The sequence below is a fragment of the Schistocerca cancellata genome, chromosome 2, assembly GCF_023864275.1.
Source record: "Schistocerca cancellata isolate TAMUIC-IGC-003103 chromosome 2, iqSchCanc2.1, whole genome shotgun sequence".
NCBI lineage: Eukaryota > Metazoa > Arthropoda > Insecta > Orthoptera > Acrididae > Schistocerca > Schistocerca cancellata.
Window position 1 is genome coordinate 397229138 of NC_064627.1, and position 21650 is coordinate 397250787.

General features: G+C 38.7%; 1 protein-coding gene across 1 annotated transcript in view; it reads right to left on the reverse strand.

Annotated features, from left to right (window-relative positions):
• LOC126161823 (nucleoprotein TPR-like) overlaps positions 1–21650 on the reverse strand; it is a 302767-nt gene that overhangs the window by 141023 nt on the left and 140094 nt on the right. Inside the window, exons 10-12 of the mRNA XM_049917927.1 lie at positions 13642–13794; positions 3693–3964; positions 1373–1538 (exon numbers count right to left, since the gene is read on the reverse strand). Coding sequence (XP_049773884.1) covers positions 1373–1538; positions 3693–3964; positions 13642–13794 — 591 coding nt within the window. The remainder of the gene's footprint in view (positions 1–1372; positions 1539–3692; positions 3965–13641; positions 13795–21650) is intronic.

Genomic DNA, 21650 nt, shown 5'->3' on the forward strand with positions numbered 1-21650 from the left:
TTATATGAGATTTTCCATTAATCATTTAGATCACCAATATGATTTTTTTAATACATGTAGAGTCCCCAGTATGTTAATGGCAAATGATCTTTAAAGCCATTAATAACTGTAACGATGAATATTTTATGACAATTGGATGGAAGCGTTACAGTAAACATATAATTTTTTCTGTATTTGATGACTTCTTTGTTAAATTGTGTTCATTTGAAACCTTTCCTAACATGGCAGAACAAGATCCTACCTCCAGTTCAAGTTCACGTGCCCGCCCCTTCTGCATACTGCACATTAGGTTAAGGACAAGACTTTTATCCAATGAGAAGATAAGAGGGAGGAGCTTACAAACTGTATGTTTGTAACTGAATGATTTTTATTTCAATCCTTGCTGCGAGTCCATCAGTCACCACTCAGGGCCAGCCCAAGCGATCTTCATCATGAACACTCTTCCGTCCGCATGGACTATGGTAGTGGGGGTGGTCATGTTGAGGGCGGAGGCGCAGTCACAGGTCAAAATGTTATTTACTTTCCTGATGACCCTCTTACTAATATATTTTTGATGACCCTCATACTAACATATTTTATCCTGATTTTGTGTTGATAGACAATCAACAACAGAATATAATATGTATGGGAACAGTTCACATTTGACAAATTAAAGAGGTGCTGGCACACGAGAAGTATGCAGACAAAATGGATTATTGCTTATCTTTCGGTGAAGGCTGAGTGACCTATACATTACCAATCAGTAATACGTTTCACTAGGGTCATGACATTTCCTTTGTACTGTTTTATAGCCTGTGACACAAATATGCAGTATAATTTCTCCTCCCATTTCTGTTTTTAGATATAGCTATTTCAGCCTTCAAGTCTGGTCCTATCACATTGATGTATTCTGAAAAATATAATGGAAAATTAATTCTGCGGGTTTCCAAGATAAACTGATGTGCATATTTTAGTATTTTGATGGGCAAAATGGATTTTCAGTTGTAAGGCATCCATAAGCCCAAGAGATTCTTTAACTGATGAAGCATTACAATGAAGCAACCAACTCTAATTGTTAGCTTGTTCATACTTCTCTGAGCTATAACGTTAATGTTCTATTAATTCAATTCTTTATCTTATATCTATTGCCATCATTCAAAGAAACATATATTTCAGCTGTTAATTGCCTGTCTGCTTTCTCTCGAAAACCAGCTCTACCCAAAAATGCCCCTTTTTAGATGAAGATGAAACTCTTATCTGTAACTACACATAAAATTTAATTCAATTAACTACGCAGCAATTTTGTTATCACTGTCTCTTCCATCTTTTCAAAAACTGCCATAAATTTGTTCCAGGAAAGCTGTACAGAAAATATTAATTGCTGATGGATTACCTCATAATCATCCATCTCCAATGTTAACAATGAGTTCTTCTTGCACTCCTGCATACTCATTTCAAGAGCTTCCTTTGTTGCTTGGTGATTTGTTTCTTCCTCTGACAACTTCTGTTGGAGTTTGTTCAGTTGTTCTTGTAACTGAGACACTGTTATTTCTTTTTCTCTGAAAACAAGGTGAAAATATTAGTCACTGAAATTTATCTCTTCAAAACCACAAAAGGCATCTCAGGTAACAGGTTTTGTCCCACAGTAAAGCATATCTTAAACAGCAACAAAAACCAGTTATTATTTTATTCAAGGTGCCTTGACTGCTTTGCAAATTTTTAGAACTATAGCAATGAAACACTACTGCAACCTGTCCCTAATGCATGTACTGATTCTTTTATCTGTCAGTAATTCTTATAATGTTTTTTTATGACTACTGGAAGCATCCTGGAAGTCAACAAATGGTCATAGCATATGTAGATCAAAAGTACCTATGATTGCTATTATTTTGATGTCATATTCAACTACTGGTCCACAATTGTATGTCACCTTGTTGAGCTCTTTCTTGCAATACTGCTAATACAGCAATGTTACACAGTAGTACTCAAGGCAGTGCTGGATTTGGCCCTGTTAACCACTGATCACAAACATATTAGATTTGGACTATAAGTCTCAGTATCTTCATCAAAAATAAAGGAAAGAAGATAGGTGTTTAATTTCCCATAGACAATAAGATCACTGAAGATTCAAAAGCAGCTCAGTTTGGCCACAGAAAGTGGAAGAATCTGGGAATTTCTTTCTGAAGGAACAGTCCATCACTGATCTTTCGTTTTTTTTATATATTCATGGTTTAACCACTGGTCCCATTTCTCAGTTTCAATGAAAATTGTCCCAACAGGGAACACAAATTTCACACAAAATAATGAAAAGCAAACCTATCACAGAGTCATGTTAGCATAAATGAAATCTAAAGAACCCACAACAAGTAAATTAATGCTCAATGATGATGATAGCTACAATGTAAAAATATTGTGAAGCCATAATGAATCTTCCACTATGACTTAAAGCTTATCCTGTTATGTCTTCCTGACAGATCAAAACTAAACCATGATATCTTATGCTATCGAAATCACCTGATGATGTTACAAGATGCTGTGAAGAAATGTTGCAAAAGCTGTCCAAAAGGATGTTTGCTCCATGACAATGTATATCATTACCACCCTCGTATGGTGTAATATCTTAGTTTCAGATTCTGTTATTAGCCTAGGTTGAAGTTATGTAGCTCAACCATTGAAAATTTTAAGAAAAACTGGAACCAAAAATGAAAATATTTACTTCTTATACTTTGGAACTGACTGAAAAATATTTACTTATATTTTGGAAATTACTGCATAAAAATTCAAGAATAATTAATGGTGCTAGGATTTTTTTACTGCACTTATTAAAGTAGCTACGTGAGATCCACTGTGTACTGTTATGATTTTGGATTGTACACCTCTTCTCTCAATCGACCTTATGTACAGGAGTCAAGTATTTGGCTAACAAGACTCTCTCAAACAGATCATACAAATTACAGTGATCTCACCATATAGTGGTGATGCTGAGTCGAAGATAAGCACAAAAAAAAAAGACTCTCACAATTAAAGCTTACGGCCATTAAGGCCAACACTAGACACACACACACACACACACACACGACTGCAGTCTCAGGCAACAGAAACCACACTACCTATCTGCGACTAAGCATCTCCGCTGTATGGGGAGTAGTAACTTTCCTTCTCATAATATTGTTACATTCCATCCTGGATTTTCGATTGGGGTGATCTCTTATTTCAAATGCCCTAAGGGCTCCATCACCATGGATGTCTGCTGCTACAAACAGAATTTTCTACATGACCGTCCAAGATTTAGGTGGCGTACCACGAAAACTTTTTACAAACACAACAGACTGTGTACCTTCTTCTTTTCTTCCTCTCCTCTGGCCAATGGACAACATAAACTGAACAAACAAACTTTACAGTGCATCACTGCAAACTTGTGGGATCTTAGCATCACATTAGGCAGTGTGTGAATACGAGATCCTTCAAAATCTACATCTTATTACTTACAACAGTAGTAGGGCTAATAGATTTACAGCCAGTTTTCTGATAAAGAATGTGCTTCTACAGACCAGTGGTTTAACAATTTATATGATGAAACAGCTGTGAGTGAAACTGTCCTCAAAGAAAATACATGATTTAAAATTTCTTTCTTAGCACAAATTCCTTTTTTATTACATTAGTAACCAACAAAGTAGTCATTTAATGACAGTTATACAAATTTTATTTCTCACCTGTAACTGTTATTCTGTAACTCTACCTCCTTTCGCAAATTTTTCAGTTGATTAGTTTGTTCCTTCCATGTTCGTTCCAGGGTCAACTTTTCACTACTACAGGATTCTAGAAGTTTCTCCACATTTAGTTTTTCCTCAAGACACTGTTCTAGATGTTTCCTTAGCTTTTCTAAGTCTGCCAGAGCAGTGTCTTGATTCTTCTTAGCTTTGCTCATTTCAGCTTTCTGTTGCTCTAGTGTGTCTTGTAACTTGTCGTACTCCTGTTGAAGAGTCTGCAAAGAAAAGCTTTACTTACAAAAATGACTGACATGACCTATTTGTTGTAATGATGTAGTGTAGCAAGCAGTCTGACTTCTTGTCATAGAGTAGAGCTTCCTCAGCACCTCAGTAAGTTTGTCTGTTACGTACATATGTGATTACAGTTTGATTTTGGCCATTCCTATCAAAAAGCTACACAATAAACACATGTAAGCTGGAAAATGGCATGGGTAGTCCCGGGAGTAGTTCAGTCTTTCCTGTTGCATGTTCTGTTGGTGGTAAGTGTGGAATAAGTGGTAGTGGTTGAGTGCATGGGACAAGCTTTACAGTGGTATGAACTCAGGGATAGGACTGGTGGTCTGGGAATCTCATACAGTGAAACAAAACTGTTTTGAAGATTTATTCCTTCTTTTATTGGTGACTTAAGTATTTACTTTTCTATGTCTTAGTTTCTTCCTTTTTTCTCTTTTTAACTTCCCTATTTGACATTTTCTTCTATCCCATCTTTATATCGTACTCTATTACTCCAGCTTCAAACTGATAATGGCAGTGTTCACTTCCTACCACAGGTTATGCTTTTAACTACATTTTTGCTTCCTTTCCCCCTCAGGTAAGGTGGATCGCTCATAACTCAACAGTCGAGGACCTGTTGACCAACCATTTTCTCTTTTTTACCCTAAAAGGAGGAACCTGAGATTCTGAAAGGTAAGAGCACTAGTTTTGATTTTTAAATGTATCCATCGGCTCTATGGTAGTTGACCTCCTGAAAATAAGAAGATTCCATCTCTCAATTGGAGGGGGCGTAGGGAATAATAATTAATATAGAGGGCATTCAACAAGTACTGCAACAGATTTCTTTTCTCAGCCAATTTCAGTTGGAAAAATGCAGAATTTATTGTGCAACATGATGGAATATTCCCGCTTCAGCCCCTACAGTTTTATGAAGTTCTGATAAATGGTACCACTGTGTGTAGCCCTCAAAATGGTGTCTGTAACAGGGGTGTGTTCCAGGCAGGGAACTGTCACTGAATTTCTTTTGGCAGAGCTTCGTCGATATTCGTAGGTGCTTGCAGAATATCTACGGATACCTGGCAGTGAACAAAAGCAAGACCAGTTGTTGGGCGAGCATTGTGAGTAATTAGGTGAGGTGTCTGTCATCATTGCAACAAGGTCACCTAAAGCTGTTGGTTGGTTGGTTTGGAGGAGGAGACCAAACAGCAAGGTAATCGGTCCCATCGGATTAGGGAAAGATTGGGAAGGAAATCCCTTTCAAAGGAGCCATCCTGAAATTTACATGAAGCTATTTAGGGAAATCACGGAAAACCTAAATCAGTATGGCTGGACGTGGGTTTGAGCCAGCGTCCTCCTGAATCCGAGTCCAGTGTACATAAAGCTGTCTGATCTTATGCGTGCCAGCCACACACAACTGTGACTCCTGCAATGTTGGAATGTGCGCAGACTCTCATTCAAGGTAATCAATGGAGCACAATCAAACACCTCACTGCACTACTGGATGTCTCTTTGGTAGTACTAATACACTCGTCAACCAGTTGTGGTACTCAAGGTGTGTAACTACTGGATTGTTTGCTGTCAAACCTGAGATCACAAAGAGCAATGAAGGACCATCTGTGCGGGATTGCTTGCACGTTATGAGGCTGATCACAACTTTCTTTAACATCATCACAGGTGATGAAACATGGGTTCATCATTTTGAACCAGAAACAAAACAGCACTTCATGGAGTAGCGCCATAGCACCTCTCCTCCAAATAAGAAGTTCATAGTTGCACCAGCTTCAGCCAGTCATGGCGACAGTCTCTTGAAACTCTGAAGAGATTATACTCTTTGATATTCTCCCTTATGGTGCTATGTTGAAACCAGATGTATATTGTTCTACCCTCAGGAAATTGAAGCAATGACTTCAGCATGTTTTTCGTCACAAAAATACAAATGATATTCTCCTCCCCCATGACAACGCAAGGCCTCACAGAATACTGCACACCCAAGAGGAGCTCACAAAATTCCTTTGGGCTCTTCTTCCTCATCCACCCTATAGCCCAGATCTTGCACCTTCTGACTTCCATCTGTTTGGCCCAATCAAGCGCACACACTGCGGAAAGCAGTACAAGAATGATGGGGAGGTTGCTGAAGCAGCAAAACATCATCTCTGACATTGACCAGTAAAGTGGTACCATGCGGCATACTGGCCCTTCCAGTAAGATGGCATAAGGCTGTCGCATTGCATGGAGATTATGTTGAAAAATAGGGTTTCGTAGCCAAAGGAGTGGGGACTAAGATGGTGTATTGGAATTCCGAATAAAACCACCCTGTTTTCAGAAAAAAGATGTGTCGCTTTACTTGCTCAAGAGTCCTCATACTTTTTTTCTCACAAAGTTAGCACTGCGTTTATACCTCTCTCATTATGACACACTATGTGATCAAAAGCATCCGGACACACCCAAAAACATGCGCTTTTCATATTAGGTGCCTGCCAGTTACTCCATATCAGCGACCTTGTGAGAGAGCAGAATGGGGCACTCCGCGGAACTCCTGGACTTCGAACGTTGTCAGGTGATTGGGTGTCACTTGTCATATGTACGTATGCGATATTTCCACACTCCTAAACATCCCTAGATCCACTGTTTCCAATGTGATAGTGAAGTGGAAATGTGAAGGGACACACACAGCACAAAAGCGTACAGGTCAACCTCGTCTGTTGACCGACAGAGACTGCCGACAGTTAAAGAGGATCATAATGTGTAATAGGCAGACATCTATCCCGACCATCACACAGGAATTCTGAACTGCATCAGGATCCACTTCATGTACTATGAAGGTTAGGCAGGAGGTGAGAGACGTGGATTTCATGCTCAAGCAGCTGCTCATAAACGACACATCACGACGGAAAATGCCAAACGATGCTTCGCTTGGTGTATGGAGTGTAAACACTGGACGATTGATCAATGGAAAAATGTTGTATGGAGTGAGAAATCATAGTACACAATGTGACGATCCGATGGCAAGGTGTGGTTTTGGCAAATGCCCAGTGAACGTCATCTGCCAGCATGTGTAGTGCAAACAGTAAAATTTGGAGGCAGTGGTGTTATGGTGTGGTCGTGTTTTTCAGGGAGGGGCTTGCACCCCTTGTAGTTTTGCGTGGCACTATCACAGCACAGGTCTACACTGCAGTTTTAAGCACCTTCTTGCTTCCCACTGTTGAAGAGCAATTCAGGGATGGAGACTGCATCTTTCAACACGATCAAGCACCTGTTCGTAATACACGGCCTGTGGCGGAGTGGTTACACGACAATAACATCCCTGTAATGGACTGGCCTGCACAGAGTCCTGACCTGAGTCCTTTACGATGCTTTAGGGATGTTTTGGAACACCAACTTCTTGCCAGGCCTCACCGACAGACATTGATATCTCTCCTCCGTGCAGCACTGTGTGAAGAATGGGCTGCCATTCTCCAAGAAACCTTCTAGCACCTGACTGACCGTATGCCTGCGAGAGTGGAAGCTGTCATCAAGGCTAAGGGTGGGCCAACACTATATCGAATTCCAGCATTACTGATGGAAGGCGCCATGAACTTTTAAGTCATTTTCAGCCAGGTATCTGGATACTTTTGATCACATAGTGAATGACAATTAATTCCTCCACTTTAATCAATACAAAAGATAGGGATAGTTTGCTCATAACTTAAAAAACAGAAGACATAAAGTGCACTGACACATGCACGTAACAACAGCACTTTTGACTACTTGTTTGGATCACATTTTGCATAAACTGGCTATTTCATGTTTTTTTTTCTTTCACTCTGTTTTTAGTAATCAACTTATATTCCAGTTGTAATTTAGACAAATTATATTAAAGAACCAATAGTCTGAATAGTAAACGAATACCAAATTGAGGGTTGAGCATGTGGAGGAGATGGAAAACGAATGGCAGTATTTAAACTGACAAGAGTACAGTTTTATGATCACCAAAAATGAAACAATATAGAAATAAACACTGATAACATTTCTACTTACCAGGCAGCCAAAGAAACATATACTAAACTATCTTACGGAAAGCAACCAGTAACGGCATAGACTGCATCTGCTTTACAGTTATAAAATCTTTCACGAGTATGAACTGCATTTCTCATGGAAATACCATATATATGCAAATAATTCATGCATATTTTTTTCTTGAATTTAAGGACGAAAAACTGGGGTACGCATATTAATTGTAATAAGGCTGGTACTGCTCCGCCTCCAACAATACACAATACATTACACAACAGAGTTGCTCTCACCTTAGTCTGTAATACGTCAGCAGTCCAACAGAAGTGATATATTAACCAAATGTTAAGTTGTTAATTATGGTTACAACCTGCCGTTATTGCTTGTGCACAGCTAAAGAAAATGTTTTATTAAACAAGTGAGAACACTGGAAACCACTTAACAGGAAGACAGAATGATATGCGTGAAGGTTGTATTCGCGACAAGTAAAAAAACAAAACACAGCTTCCAGAACTGAATGGTAATCATCAGGCGTTTCATGGCCAAAAATGAAGCATCTTGGCCTTTTTTTTAAAAAAAAAAAGACTCTGCAATTATGTAGATGAGAAGTGACAACACGGATACATGGTGACTAGTGAAATGTGCCAACTCAAAGCAGGAGTTTTAGAGAAAGAACTAGGCTTCACCAGTTTCAAAGCTACCAAGATTTTTGAATCAAAATGGAGTAGGCTTTTGGAGGAAAGCCACCACCGCTCAACGGCTTCCAGGTGATTATGAAGAAAAAGCAGTGAATTTTCATTGCTACGTGATAAATTTGCACCATGAAGATTCCTATACATTATTGCAAACTGGTTTTTTGTTGTTGTTGTGGTCTTCAGTCCTGAGACTGGTTTGATGCAGCTCTCCATGCTACTCTATCATGTGCAAGCTTCTTCATCTCCCAGTAACTACTGCAACCTACATCCTTCTGAATCTGCTTAGTGTATTCATCATTTGGTCTCCCTCTACGATTTTTACTCTCCACGCTGCCCTCCAGTACTAAATTGGTGATCCCTTGATGCCTCAGAACTTGTCCTACCAACCGATCCCTTCTTCTAGTCAAGTTGTGCCACAAACTTCTCTTCTCCCCAGTCCTATTCAATACCTCCTCATTAGTTATGTGATCTACCCATCTAATCTTCAGCATTCTTCTGTAGCACCACATTTCAAAAGCTTCTATTCTCTTCTTGTCCAAACTATTTATCGTCCATGTTTCACTTCCATACATGGCTACACTCCATACAAATACTTTCAGAAACGACTTCCTGACACTTAAATCTATACTCGATGTTACAAATTTCTCTTCTTCAGAAACGCTTTACTTGCCATTGCCAGTCTACATTATATATCCTCTCTACTTCGACCATCAAACTGGTAACATGAGTCAAATGTCTGTCTAATGGGATGCCACATGACAACACTGTGAACACTTTTTCCTTTTACAGGCTGCCTTGACTGTATCATTCCACCAAGCTGTTTGCTTCATCCTACTTTTACACACTACTGTTCCAAGACATTCTTTAGCCACTTCTAGTACTGTGTCCCTGTACCTTGTCCATTCCTTTTCCAATGACTGTAATTGACTACATTCAACTAACTGGTACCTTTCTGAGATCGCTGTTATGTACTTGTGCCTGATTTCCTTATCCTGAAGTTTCTCCACTCTTATCCTCCTACATATGGACCTGACCTCCTGCACTTTCGGCCTCACAATCCCAATTTCACTGCAGATTAAATAATGATCAGTGTCATCAAAGAGTCCCCTGAATACACTTGTGTCCCTCACAGCCTTCCTGAATTCCTGATCTGTTGTTATATAGTCAATGACAGATCTGGTTCCCCTGCCTTCCCAAATATACCGGTGAATGTTCTTATGTTTAAAAAGGAGTTTGTGATTACTAAGCCCATACTGGCACAGAAATCCAAGAGTTGTTTCCCGTTCCTGTTGCCTCCATATCCTCTCCAAATTTACCCATAACCTTTTCATACCCTTCTGTTCGATTTCCAATCCTAGCGTTAAAATCACCCATGAGCAGAACACTGTCCTTGTCCTTTACTCTAACAACTACATCACTGAGTGCCTCATAAAAACTATCCATCTTATCTTGATCTGTCCCTTCACAATGCGAATATACTGACACAATCCTAATTTTCTTGCTAGACACTGTCAAATCTATCCACATCAGTCGTTCGTTTACATACCTTACTGCAATTATGCTGGGTTCCATTTCTTTCCTGATGTAAAGCCCTACACACCATTGTGCTATTCCTGCTTTGACTCCTGACAGGTAGACCTTGTATTCTCCCACTTCCTCTTCTTTCTCACCCCTTACCCGAATGTCACTAACAGCTAAAACGTCCAGCCAATCTTACTTGCAGCCTCTGCCAGCTCTACCTTCTTCCTAGAGTAGCACCCATTGATATTAATAGCTCCCCATCTCATTACCATTTGTTTGCCAAGTCGTATCTTAGGAGTCCCTGGTTTGTCAGTTAGAGGTGGGACTCCGTCACCTCCAAAGGTCCGAGGCATTTTGCTCTGATTATTGCCAGTATCATATTTAAAGTACCAGGGAAGCAGGTTGCTAGCCTTACTTGTCCCGAGTCCCATTGGGTTTTACCCCTAACGGCTGAGGGACTAACTGGTGGATTTGGGTCTTTGCCGTATGAGCACAAAGGTGACCACGACTCAGAATATGTCCGAGATGCCCAGCCTTATTCCAAAGTAACTGGTATCCCGACTGTCGGGACCACTTACTTGGCCACTCATACGTTGCCCGTGGTTCATGAACTAGGACATGACTACAGGAACCCACACCATGAACCACAGAAACATCACATTATAATTTTTTTTGTAAACAAAACACAAAATGAAGGCAATATTTGCTTTTTTCCCTCCCTTAAAACAGGCAGTATGTATTACTCGATGGTGGAGACTATTTTTGTATATACAGTATTATTTGTTTTCATGCACAAATTTCACTTGTTTATAGGGCAAATGTCACTTTACAGACAAGAGGTCACATTTACCAACGTACAAGTTTCTTCTTAGAGGAGGGATTAGGAAAGGATGGGGTAGTGAAAGAAGCAGGTCTTTTGACAGATGACTCATCGGCTACACAAGATGAGAGGAGTAAAGAGGGTAGAGCCTAAAAAAGATATAGAAAGAGGGTGGGAGGAAAAGAAGGGAGGAAGTTGGAGATGATGGGAGGCTGGGAGAGGTGGAAAAGGAGGGGGAGGGAGGGGAGATACCTGTGTGGGCGGAGGTGGGGGGAGAAGAGTGTGGGAGAAGGCAGCAAATGATCTCAACGGTGAAGGTGTGGTGGGACAGACGAGAGAATGGAAAAGGTAAAACGAGGCAGTGGGAAACAGGTTAGTGGAGGTTTAGGCCAGGGGGATGTGAGAGTGCAGAATGTGCTGGAAAGAGAATTCTCACCTGCATAATTAAGAGAAACCCGTCATGGACGGAAGTATTGAAATAGCCCACATAGTGTAGCAATTGTTGAAGTCATTTGTGCTGATGTGTGCTGTATGCTCAGCAACTGGATGGTCAAGTTTGCTGTCTGCCACAGTTTTGTGGGGGCCACTCATGTGAGTAAACAGTTTGTTACTTGGCATGCCCAAATGAATGCTGTACGGTAATTGTAGCATAGCTGATACATAACACAACTGCTTTCTGCTGCAGCCCTGCCTTTTATTGGGTAGGAAATGACTGTGATTGAACTGCAGTATGGGGTGGTGAATGGATGTATGGAAATGGTTTTGCACCTGAGTTGACCACAAGGGAATGACAATGGGATGCAGGACTGAGAGAAGAATCGGAATAGGTATAGACAAGACTAGCCAACTACGTCCTGACCCACAATTATTTTACTTTTGACAGAATCATCCCAAACAAATCCCTGATACTGCCATGAGTACTCACATGGTACCATCCTATGCAAATTTATTTATGGATCAACTGGTGGAATCCTTCCTATCCAGTTAACATCCCTTGTCTGGCTCAGGTTTACTGATGGCATTTTCATGTTCTGGACTTATGGCAAGGACAACCTTTGCTATTTCCTCGATAACCTCAACACCTACTTCCAAATCCAGTTCACCTGGTCCTTCTCAACTCAATGAGCCACCATCCTAGATGTTGATCTTTTACCTCTCAGATGACTCTGTAAATACATCTGCACATATCAAGTGAATCAACCACTAACATTACCTCCACTATGACGGCTGTCTCCCGTTCCATGCCAAAAAATCTCTTCCTGACAGCCCCATAATTCATGGACGCTTCATCTGCAGCAGAAAGCAGGTGCAGTAATTTAACAACAACCTTATCAAAGTCTTTACTGACAGACAGTAAGTTACCTAGCTACATCTTCATCTACATTCTGCATTTCACTATTAACTGCCTGGCAGAGGGTTCATCAAACCACTCTCAAGCTATTTCTCTACTGTTTCACTTGAACGGTGTACAGAAAAAACAAACACTTAAATCTTTCTGTATGAGCTCAGATTTCTCTTATTTTATTACAATAATCATTTCTCCCTATGTAGGTGGGTGCCAACAAAATATTTCTTCATTTGGAGGAGAACGTTGGTGATAAAAATTTTGTGACAAGGTCCTGATACAATGAAAAACGCCTTTGTTTTAATTATTGCCATCCCAATTTGAGTATCATATCCATGTCACTGTCTCCCCCATTTCAAAATACTGTGAAACAAGCTCATCCACAAACAGGTCTTCCTTGCCATCTCCTAGTCTGACACCAGTAAGCTTGTTAACCAGATACTGACCAGCAGTCCTTGATCATTCATTATCATCCTGGCCTTGAAAAGCTCAGTCACATCCTTCACTAAGGCTCCGATACCTCTCATCATGCCATGAAATGAGAGGTAACTTACCCAGAATCCTACCCTTATTACCCATAGTAGTGATCTGCCATCCACGCAACTTACAGAGTATCTTTGTCCATCCCTATTCCAATCCTGTTCATAATCCTGCATTCCAAGGGTCATTCACTTGTGGTCAACCTATCTCTTGTGATCAACCCAGGTGCAAGGCCCATCCCATACACTCACTCACCACCTCCTAACACAGTTCAGTCACAGGCATTTCATGATAAAAGGCAGAGTCACATGTGAAAGCAGCCATATTTTATATCAGGTATGCTGCAATTATTGTACAGCATTCTATGTAGGCATGACAAGTGATCAACTGTCTACGTGCATGAATGGCCCCCACCCAGCTGTGGCAAGCCACAACTCAACCATCCAGTTGCCAAACATGCTGCACACTTCAACACAAATGACTTTAAAGGGCTGCTTCACTATGTGAGCCGTTTGCGTACTCCCATCCAGCACTACGGTTGCCACTGCGATTGAGTGCTGTAACCAGAAAAGCCATCAGATGTGAAATATGTTGTGTAACAGGCTTTTGGTGGCAAAAGATTTCACAGGTCCTGACATTCATCACAAAACTTGTGGCATACACAAACCAAGTGTGACAAGTAAATGTGTGTAAAGGACGGGTGCTAATGACGACGATGGAAGTGACCGGCCACTTTAGCAGGAACACAGCTATGGTGAGAAAAAGAATGTACTACGGAACAGTAGGAGGCTATTCTTACACTCAGTGAAATATTACAATTAAACTTACCTGAAGATGTTTTGCTTGTGCTGACATCTGTGTGACACACGCTTGAAGTTCTTGTTTATCAGTTAACAGTTTATTGCGTTCAGCTTCCAGCTGAGTCAGGTGGGCTGTAAGCTCCGCCACACGCTTCTTCAGCCTCACCGCAACTGTCCGCAGCTACTGACACCACAGAAAAGAAAAGTACTCAGCGGGTAATTTATTCTCCATTCGTTTTAAATTTTATAGGCTTCTCTGCAGTAGTTAATTTGTGCCAATGTACCCTTAAGCAAATACAGAACAATATTTGTGGCTGCATGCAAGTTTTTTCTGCAGGACTGTTGATGATTGTATATGTCATAAAAAAAGCCTCATGATATACAATAATAAAAGTCATCATTCACAAGATTTAATTGGAAGTAGGAGAAAATAAAAAACTGATGGCACCTGAATCTTCTAATAGTAAATATCTGATTCAAAGACCTTACACCTGTATAGATGGTGTTTACAAAATTAGCAGTACCTCTTAGCTTTTATGGCCCTGATCTGCACCCATACAAATGTTTAAGTGTCACAACAATATAGAAAACATGGATTGCTGCTCACCACATGGAGGCAGGTGGTTCTGAGTCATAGTGAGGCACAATGAAATGAATGCTAGAAAAATTTAAGTTTTCAGACAAAGCCCACCTTCAGAAGTAGAAACCACATACAGAGTCACCCAAACAGAACTCTCACACACATGGCCACAGTCTCCAGGTGCCAAGGCCCGACTGTTACTGGCTACGCAGAATGAATGGTGCACTGGGAGACATAAGTCACCATATTTAGACTGTCAGTCAATGCGGCAGAATGCCACTTCATGTAGCATAATGTCTAACCCGATAACTCACTCCAGAAACGCAATCTCCTTTGGGTACAAAAGTTAAGCAGTTTACTCTCTATAAATATATCCATACAGGGTTCATGCCACTAGGCCTTAGTTTTTGAAAAAATCGAGGTAAATTGTTTGAGCAGCTTACTACTTTCAATAGGAGAATTAGCCCAGCATTTAGAGCAATTGTTTACCAAACAAGGTCTTTGTATGTTCAAATACCTTTGCTTCCATTCCCTCCTGCCTCTTCCCCCCCCCCCCCCCCCCCCCCCCCCCAGAAATTAGATAATTAAACATATTTCATAAAATTGTAGAGTACCTCTACTTTGTGCAATAACTACAGGATAATATCACAATATAGGTAAAAACAGCACAGTATGTGGTAATGGACAATCATAATGCATATTGTTTCATACTGAGACAGTCTTCTAATGTTCACTAATTATGAACTGTGTGTTTACACAGACAGAATATAAATTTCTTTTCTGGTGAGTATTTGGCAAAAGAAGTTTTGCACGCACCAAAATACATTTCAAAGTACATTTCATTAATTAAGCATGGTGCTGAAGATTTGTGTGTTTTTGTATACTATTAGGATATTTACCATCAAATGCACTGTCAATAAAAAATTCAGGAAGGAGCGATGATATGAACCACATGCGTTCTGAATAAATACATGTTTTCAAAACTGGGTCCTAGTGCCTTCAACCATTTTACAAGAGTTAGTGATCACCAATCAATGCTTTAACGCACACCAAAATTGATGTATCGTCTGTTGTTGTCTCTCCTTGCCATGATTCAGTAATATAACCACATAAGAAAACATCATAGTTCCTGCTGCTGCTGTTGTGTGGATTGAGTAATCACCTTTGGTAATCTTTGGTGGAATTTATTAATACTACATATTATATCGTAGTAATAGAAAGAATACAAGGTTCTTTTCTGGTGAATACTGGGCAAAAGAAGTTTTACATGCACCAAAGTACATTTTCTTCATTAACCATGGTACTGACAATTTGTGACACTCTGTATACAGTCTTGACATTTACCATCCAATGCACTATCAAGACAAAATTCAGGAAGAGACAATGACACAAAACAATACTAGGATCATGTAACAACTTCCTCTCCTTCCTTTGCTCTTTCCTACCTTTTCAGTATTCCTCCATCTTCTCACCATGTTGTCTTTTACTTCCTTCTGTCCATGTGATTCTTCATTTCTTTCTTCTTCTGCTTTTCATGCCTTCTAAATTTAGTATTGTATTCTATGACGATTTTTTTCTGATATTTCCAAATCTTTAATGATGTTTCTTTCTAGTTATTTTCTTCTTTCTGTAATCCACACTACCGCCAACTTCTTTTTTAAAAGATATGGAGATATTTGTTTTATTAGTTTGTTATCATCCATTCAACATGGTGTCCAAAGAAGATTAATCTTCACTTTGACATTACTTCTTATATTTTCTCTATATCTTTGTAGATCTCCTTATTACTTCTCATCTGTGCTTTCTATTGCACTCATTATTTTTCTAATAATCTGCCTTTCAAGTACTTTTGTTCCATCCTGTTTGTAGTTCACTGTTAGCATTCACATGTATATCAACATTCTGGCCATACAACTGTGTTTTGCTTTTTTAGACTTGCAATTATTGTTACAGATATTTTTTGTTACACCATATGGTCTTTATATTTTATTAACTCTAACATCAGTTGCAAATATTCCTATTCTAATCTGCTGTACAGTTTCTCTTTGTTTGAATTTATTAACTAACTCTATTTTAACTATTTGTTTTCGTGTGTATTTTGGTGTATGTTTCATCTTAGTCATGAATTTTGTTTTTTATTTTTTTTTATTTTCCAGGTTAAATTTATAGACCAGTTCCATTTGCTACTTTTTCCAGAAGATTTATTTGAGTATTAACTGTTTCTAACAGATTTTCTGGAAGTATTGCAAAAACATGCATTTTAGTTTCATTCCATTTGTTTTTCTTCTCAGAATTATTGGTTCCATTTTGTGAATTTTTAGTTAAAATTCCAGATTCTTAGAATTTTTTTAAAGTAGTTAAACAGTAAAGTTAATAAGTCATCCCCTTCTCTAACAGAAGGTTGCTTCAAATACCTGGGATATTTCTGCCATAAATTTAGAGTTTCATGAATTAAGTTTGCTAATTTTCCTTTAACACCAAATTCTCCAAGAGTTTATCTATTGTTTCTCTGTCTACCAAATCGAATAACTTTTTCAATCAAAAAATGATAATATTTAAGGTTTTCAGGATAACACAGAATGTGGCAAATTACTGATTTAAGTGAAATCTGTTCTGTGTAGGATCTTCAGTTTTGAAAACCATCTTGGTATTCTCCCAGGGCTTTTGTATAAAGTTCTTCAGTTCAGTTCTGTAGAATTTATGACAGTATTTTGTATGTCACTGGTAGAAGTGACACCTCTCTGTAACTGTTGACTTTTGTTTGTATTCGTTTCTATGCTTATAATCTTTGATTCTAACCATTTCAATAATTCTGCTATAATGAAATGTTCGCCACTTGCTTTATTGTTTTTGGGTGTTTTTATGGCTACACGAATTTCTATCTCTATTAGTGGGATATTTTGTTCAAGATTTTCTGGCGTGACTGTAATGGACACAATGAAATATAAATTCTGTGAAAGTTATAGATACACATTGGAGTAATTAGTCTTTTGTTTACCTGTTTATCGTTTCCACTGTGACTGGTATTAAAAAATATATGTAAATGCGCTCATGGAAGCTTCCTTTGTGTGATGCTAAATAAATAATTAGCCTAGCATGATCATGAGTACACAAGAATCAACTCAATCATTATTTCAACTGTACTGCACAATTTAAACACATTTTCTCACAGCAAATTCACCACTGAATGGCACTGGTATGTAAGTATTGTGTGTGGCAGTTAAAATACCACCTTTCCGGTGAAGAAGATGTAAATATATGGTTTTTGCAAGTGTAGTTCCAATTTATTATTGCAAATATTAGCAACAAAGAGAAAAAGTATAATTACATTTTGGAACTGCTTGCTACTTAAGTTGCTGAGCTAATTTCAAATGTCTTGTCCAAATCATCATCATTAGCTTCCCCATGTAAAGACTTAGAAACAAGCTTTACCTTAGAATATGAAGAATTAGAGTCACACGAAAATAAAAAATTGCTACCCAATGTAGAACTAGGACAGAAAAAGCCATCTACTTTGCTCAGAGAGATGTGTGTTCTTGCCAGTATGCAAGGGACTGGTGATTTTCTACGAACCATATTTCTTCAACGACTTACCAACTAATACATATCCTATACTAGTAACTAGTCGAGATGTAAATCTCGAGGCAATCGTTTCTATAGCTGGCAAAATCGTAGAGATTACAATGCCAAGTCAGTTTGTATATAGCACAGAAACTGGTTTGTCTTCATCTCAAGATGACGAACTTTCGCACCTGGAAAGACAGCTTGCCAAACTAATGACACAGATTCACAGAAGCAGATTGAAATCACTGCATAATGCACAGAAACACTCCAGGTGAGGGTATCATTATACATTCAAAAACAATGCGACAATGTGCAGACTGCCATGTTTGTTTATTTCTCAACAGCCAACTAATGGTCAGGCGGAAAACTACTATGCTAACCACTTGGCAAGGCACAGAGTGAGGAGCTGTAGCATCACAGATTGAGATTCTGGGCAGACATTTCCATAGTGCCGGCAAAAATATTAGACCACAAAAGTGTTATGAAAAGCAACTGTATGCCATAAATGCTTCTATAATACACAGATATGGTAAAAACTACAGAACCTTGAAACAGGCCTTCAGTGCAGATTTCCATGGCCATTTCTTCTTGCAGATGTTTCCCAGCCAATTACTGGTGTCGATTTCTTGAGTCATTATTCTCTGTTGCTTGATGTTTAGTCAAAAAAATTACTTGACTAAGAAACTTTAATCATTAGTACAGGCTCTGCAAATGTGCCTACTGATATTTTAGGGTTTTTGATTGACTTACAGTATAAATTTCGAGACTTCCTAAAGAGAGATTCTAACATTCTCATGAAGAAACCTAATTACCACTATCCGGTACTATGTTTACAAGATTTACACTGCCAATTCACCAACTGAAAGATATTCTCTTATAACTGACCTTATCTGAGCATATCACCACATTCATGTTACACCAGAAGACGTGTCTCAAACAGCTGTTATCAAATTATTTGGCCTACAGAGTGCAGCACAAACATTCCAACGATTTTGAATGATCTGCCTTCTGTTTATTTTTAGTTAGATGATATTCTCGTTGCTTCAGCATCAGATGAAAAACATACAACACATCTGCAACAGCTGGACAAATTCCATTTTAACATTAGTGTAGGGAAATGCATTTTTGAACAGAAAGAGATACCATTCTTGGCTTACTGTGTGTCACATCAAGTAATTTCAACATTAAAGGGAAGGGCTTCCCTCATCCTACAACAGCAGCAAAACTATGCCATATTTTAGAACTGGTGAATTTCTACACGTGTATGTTACAACACACTGTATAAATCCAATAACCTTTGTTTAACTTGTTCAAGAACACCAAGAGGAAGGGTAATCATCCTGTTATATGGACTGAGACATAAAGTGCTCAGAAATGAAAAGAAGAAATGCCTAATGAAACTCAGCCTGGTCATCTCACAACAGATATTACTTTAATTTTGATGGCTGATGTTTAGGAATATGTTACAGGAGTTTCTCTGTGCCAATTGCAAGAAGGAACATCTGAAACATCTGTGATTTTCTCAAGGTCTCTTGCTGACACACAATGTAACTATTTTCCCTATGAATTTAAATTGTTGGCAGCATATCTGGCAGTCAAACACTTTCATTCTCATTTGAAAGACAGAGAATTCAAAAATATTCATAGATTACAAGCCATTGGCATTTGCCTATAAACAGTGCCTTGAAAAAGCAAACAGGCAAGTGTGCCACTTGGAATTTCTCAGTCAGTTGATCACAAATGCTAAGGCACAAATCAATGATTCAAAAATGGCCGAAGTGAAGAATTTAGACTCCTGTTCCTTAGCAACTGCAACAATATTGTTACCTGATAGATCACAGCTATGCTACAGATAAGCTCGGACCATACCTTTCTTCAGCTTACTGACAGCAAGTCTTCCACGCACAACATGACTTGGCTCACTCTGGGATCAAAGACACAGTGGACTTGATTCAAAAGCACTTTATTTGGCCTTCCTAGAAATAATATGTAAAGGTGTAGGCAAAAACGTGTTTACTGCGAACGAGCAAAAATTTCAAAACATATGACCAGTGCTCGTGGAGCTTTCAATGAATCTGACAGTCAATTCCTGTCATATCTATGTTGATTTAATGGGACCATTACCTTACTCTCATGACTTCATCTATCCCTTAACAATGACTGACAAGTCTACATGTTGGCTGGAGGCAGTTCCACTGAGGGGCATCTCTGTATAAAGTGCTGCCAGTATTCTCTTATCATCGTACATCACACAGTTTGGAGTCCCATAAATTGTCACCATTGACACAGGATGGAAGTTGAGTGTCAACTGACCACTCCCATTACAAAGACCCACAGTATACACCACATCAAAACTGCTGGTTACCATCCAGTGTTCAACGGTTGCATTGCAACATCACGACAGCATTAAGGGTCTTGGAATTTCAGATGATTGAACTGACAACTTACCAACAATTTTAATGGGTCTCAATGCTCATATGATTCCAGAACATAACACCACCAATGCAAAAATGACTTGTCGCATGACAACTAGACTTCCAGCTGATTTCTTTAATCGTACTCCACTGGAGTGTGACATTCCAACTTTTGTTTTCAAACTGACACATCAAACGGCCTCATTTCATGATTGACATTACACTACATCTGCCTTCATACATCCAGAACCTATGATTTTTTCACATGTATTCATAAGACATGAGGCATGGAAGAAACCTCTACGCCTATCTATGATGGACCATATCTGGTACATTCACACTATAAATTCTCTGTTACTGAAATAACTCATGGTCACAAAAAAATCTCCATTAACAGACTCAAGCCAACCTTCATGCTGAAGAATCCATGGCAGCCCCATGTAAACAACCAGCTCCAGTCACCAAAACTACAGCATGTCATCCGGCAACCCAACGAACTACATGTTCTGGATGCACAGTGCACTTCCCAAAGAAATACCTCAATTTTATCACTGGGGAGGGAATAACATGTGGCTGAAACGAATACAGTAAAATGTAAAATCTATAAAAATTACAGATGCACAGTGGAGTACTTAGTCTTTTGTTCATCTGTTTACAGTCTCCACTGCAACTGATATTAAAAAATACATGTGTGTGCATTCACGGGTAGTATCCCTTGTGTGGTGCTAGATAAATAATTATTTTTACTAGAACCCACACTGGTATTGCTGGAAATTCTAATTCAACTATAGAAACTGGACAGTTTAAGAGCCTGTCAAAATATTTTGCTAGTATTTCAAATATTTTACTAATATTTCACAATTTTCTTTGTTATTTGATCCTATTTGCTTGCATTTCTATCAGGTGAGATTTTTCAAAGTTTCTTTTTATTTCCTGGACAATTTTTGCTGATTTCTATGTGTTGTTCTTTTTTTGAACATCTACATTTCCTCTACCTTTGAGTTCTTACTTCTAATACTGCTTCACATTTCTTGATCCACTAAGTTGTCTTTTTATTCGTGGCCAATCATAATGTTCTCTTTGCTGCTTTAGTAATTTGTGCCTTGTGTTCACACCAATGACCTTTTTTAGTTGTTGTTCTTTAAATTTTTGTACATTTTCTATTGTCAAATTGGGTCTACTGGAGTTGTACCTGATTACTTTCTATGTTTTCTTTTTTGTTTTAGATGGTAGAAATCTTTATTTTAACCTTGAGAGAGCTATTCCTTTTGAATACAACTACATGATCCTAGATTTGGGTTTTAAGATATCCAAATTTTGACTTTTCTCGGTAGTTTGTGGACACGTGTGGATATGAGTTTTAATTGGAACATATTAAATATATTGATCAGTCTTCCACAATTTCTGTTTGTTCTTGAGTGTGCTGCATATCCACCTACACTATTCTTTATTATTATTATTTTCATCATCATAATAATA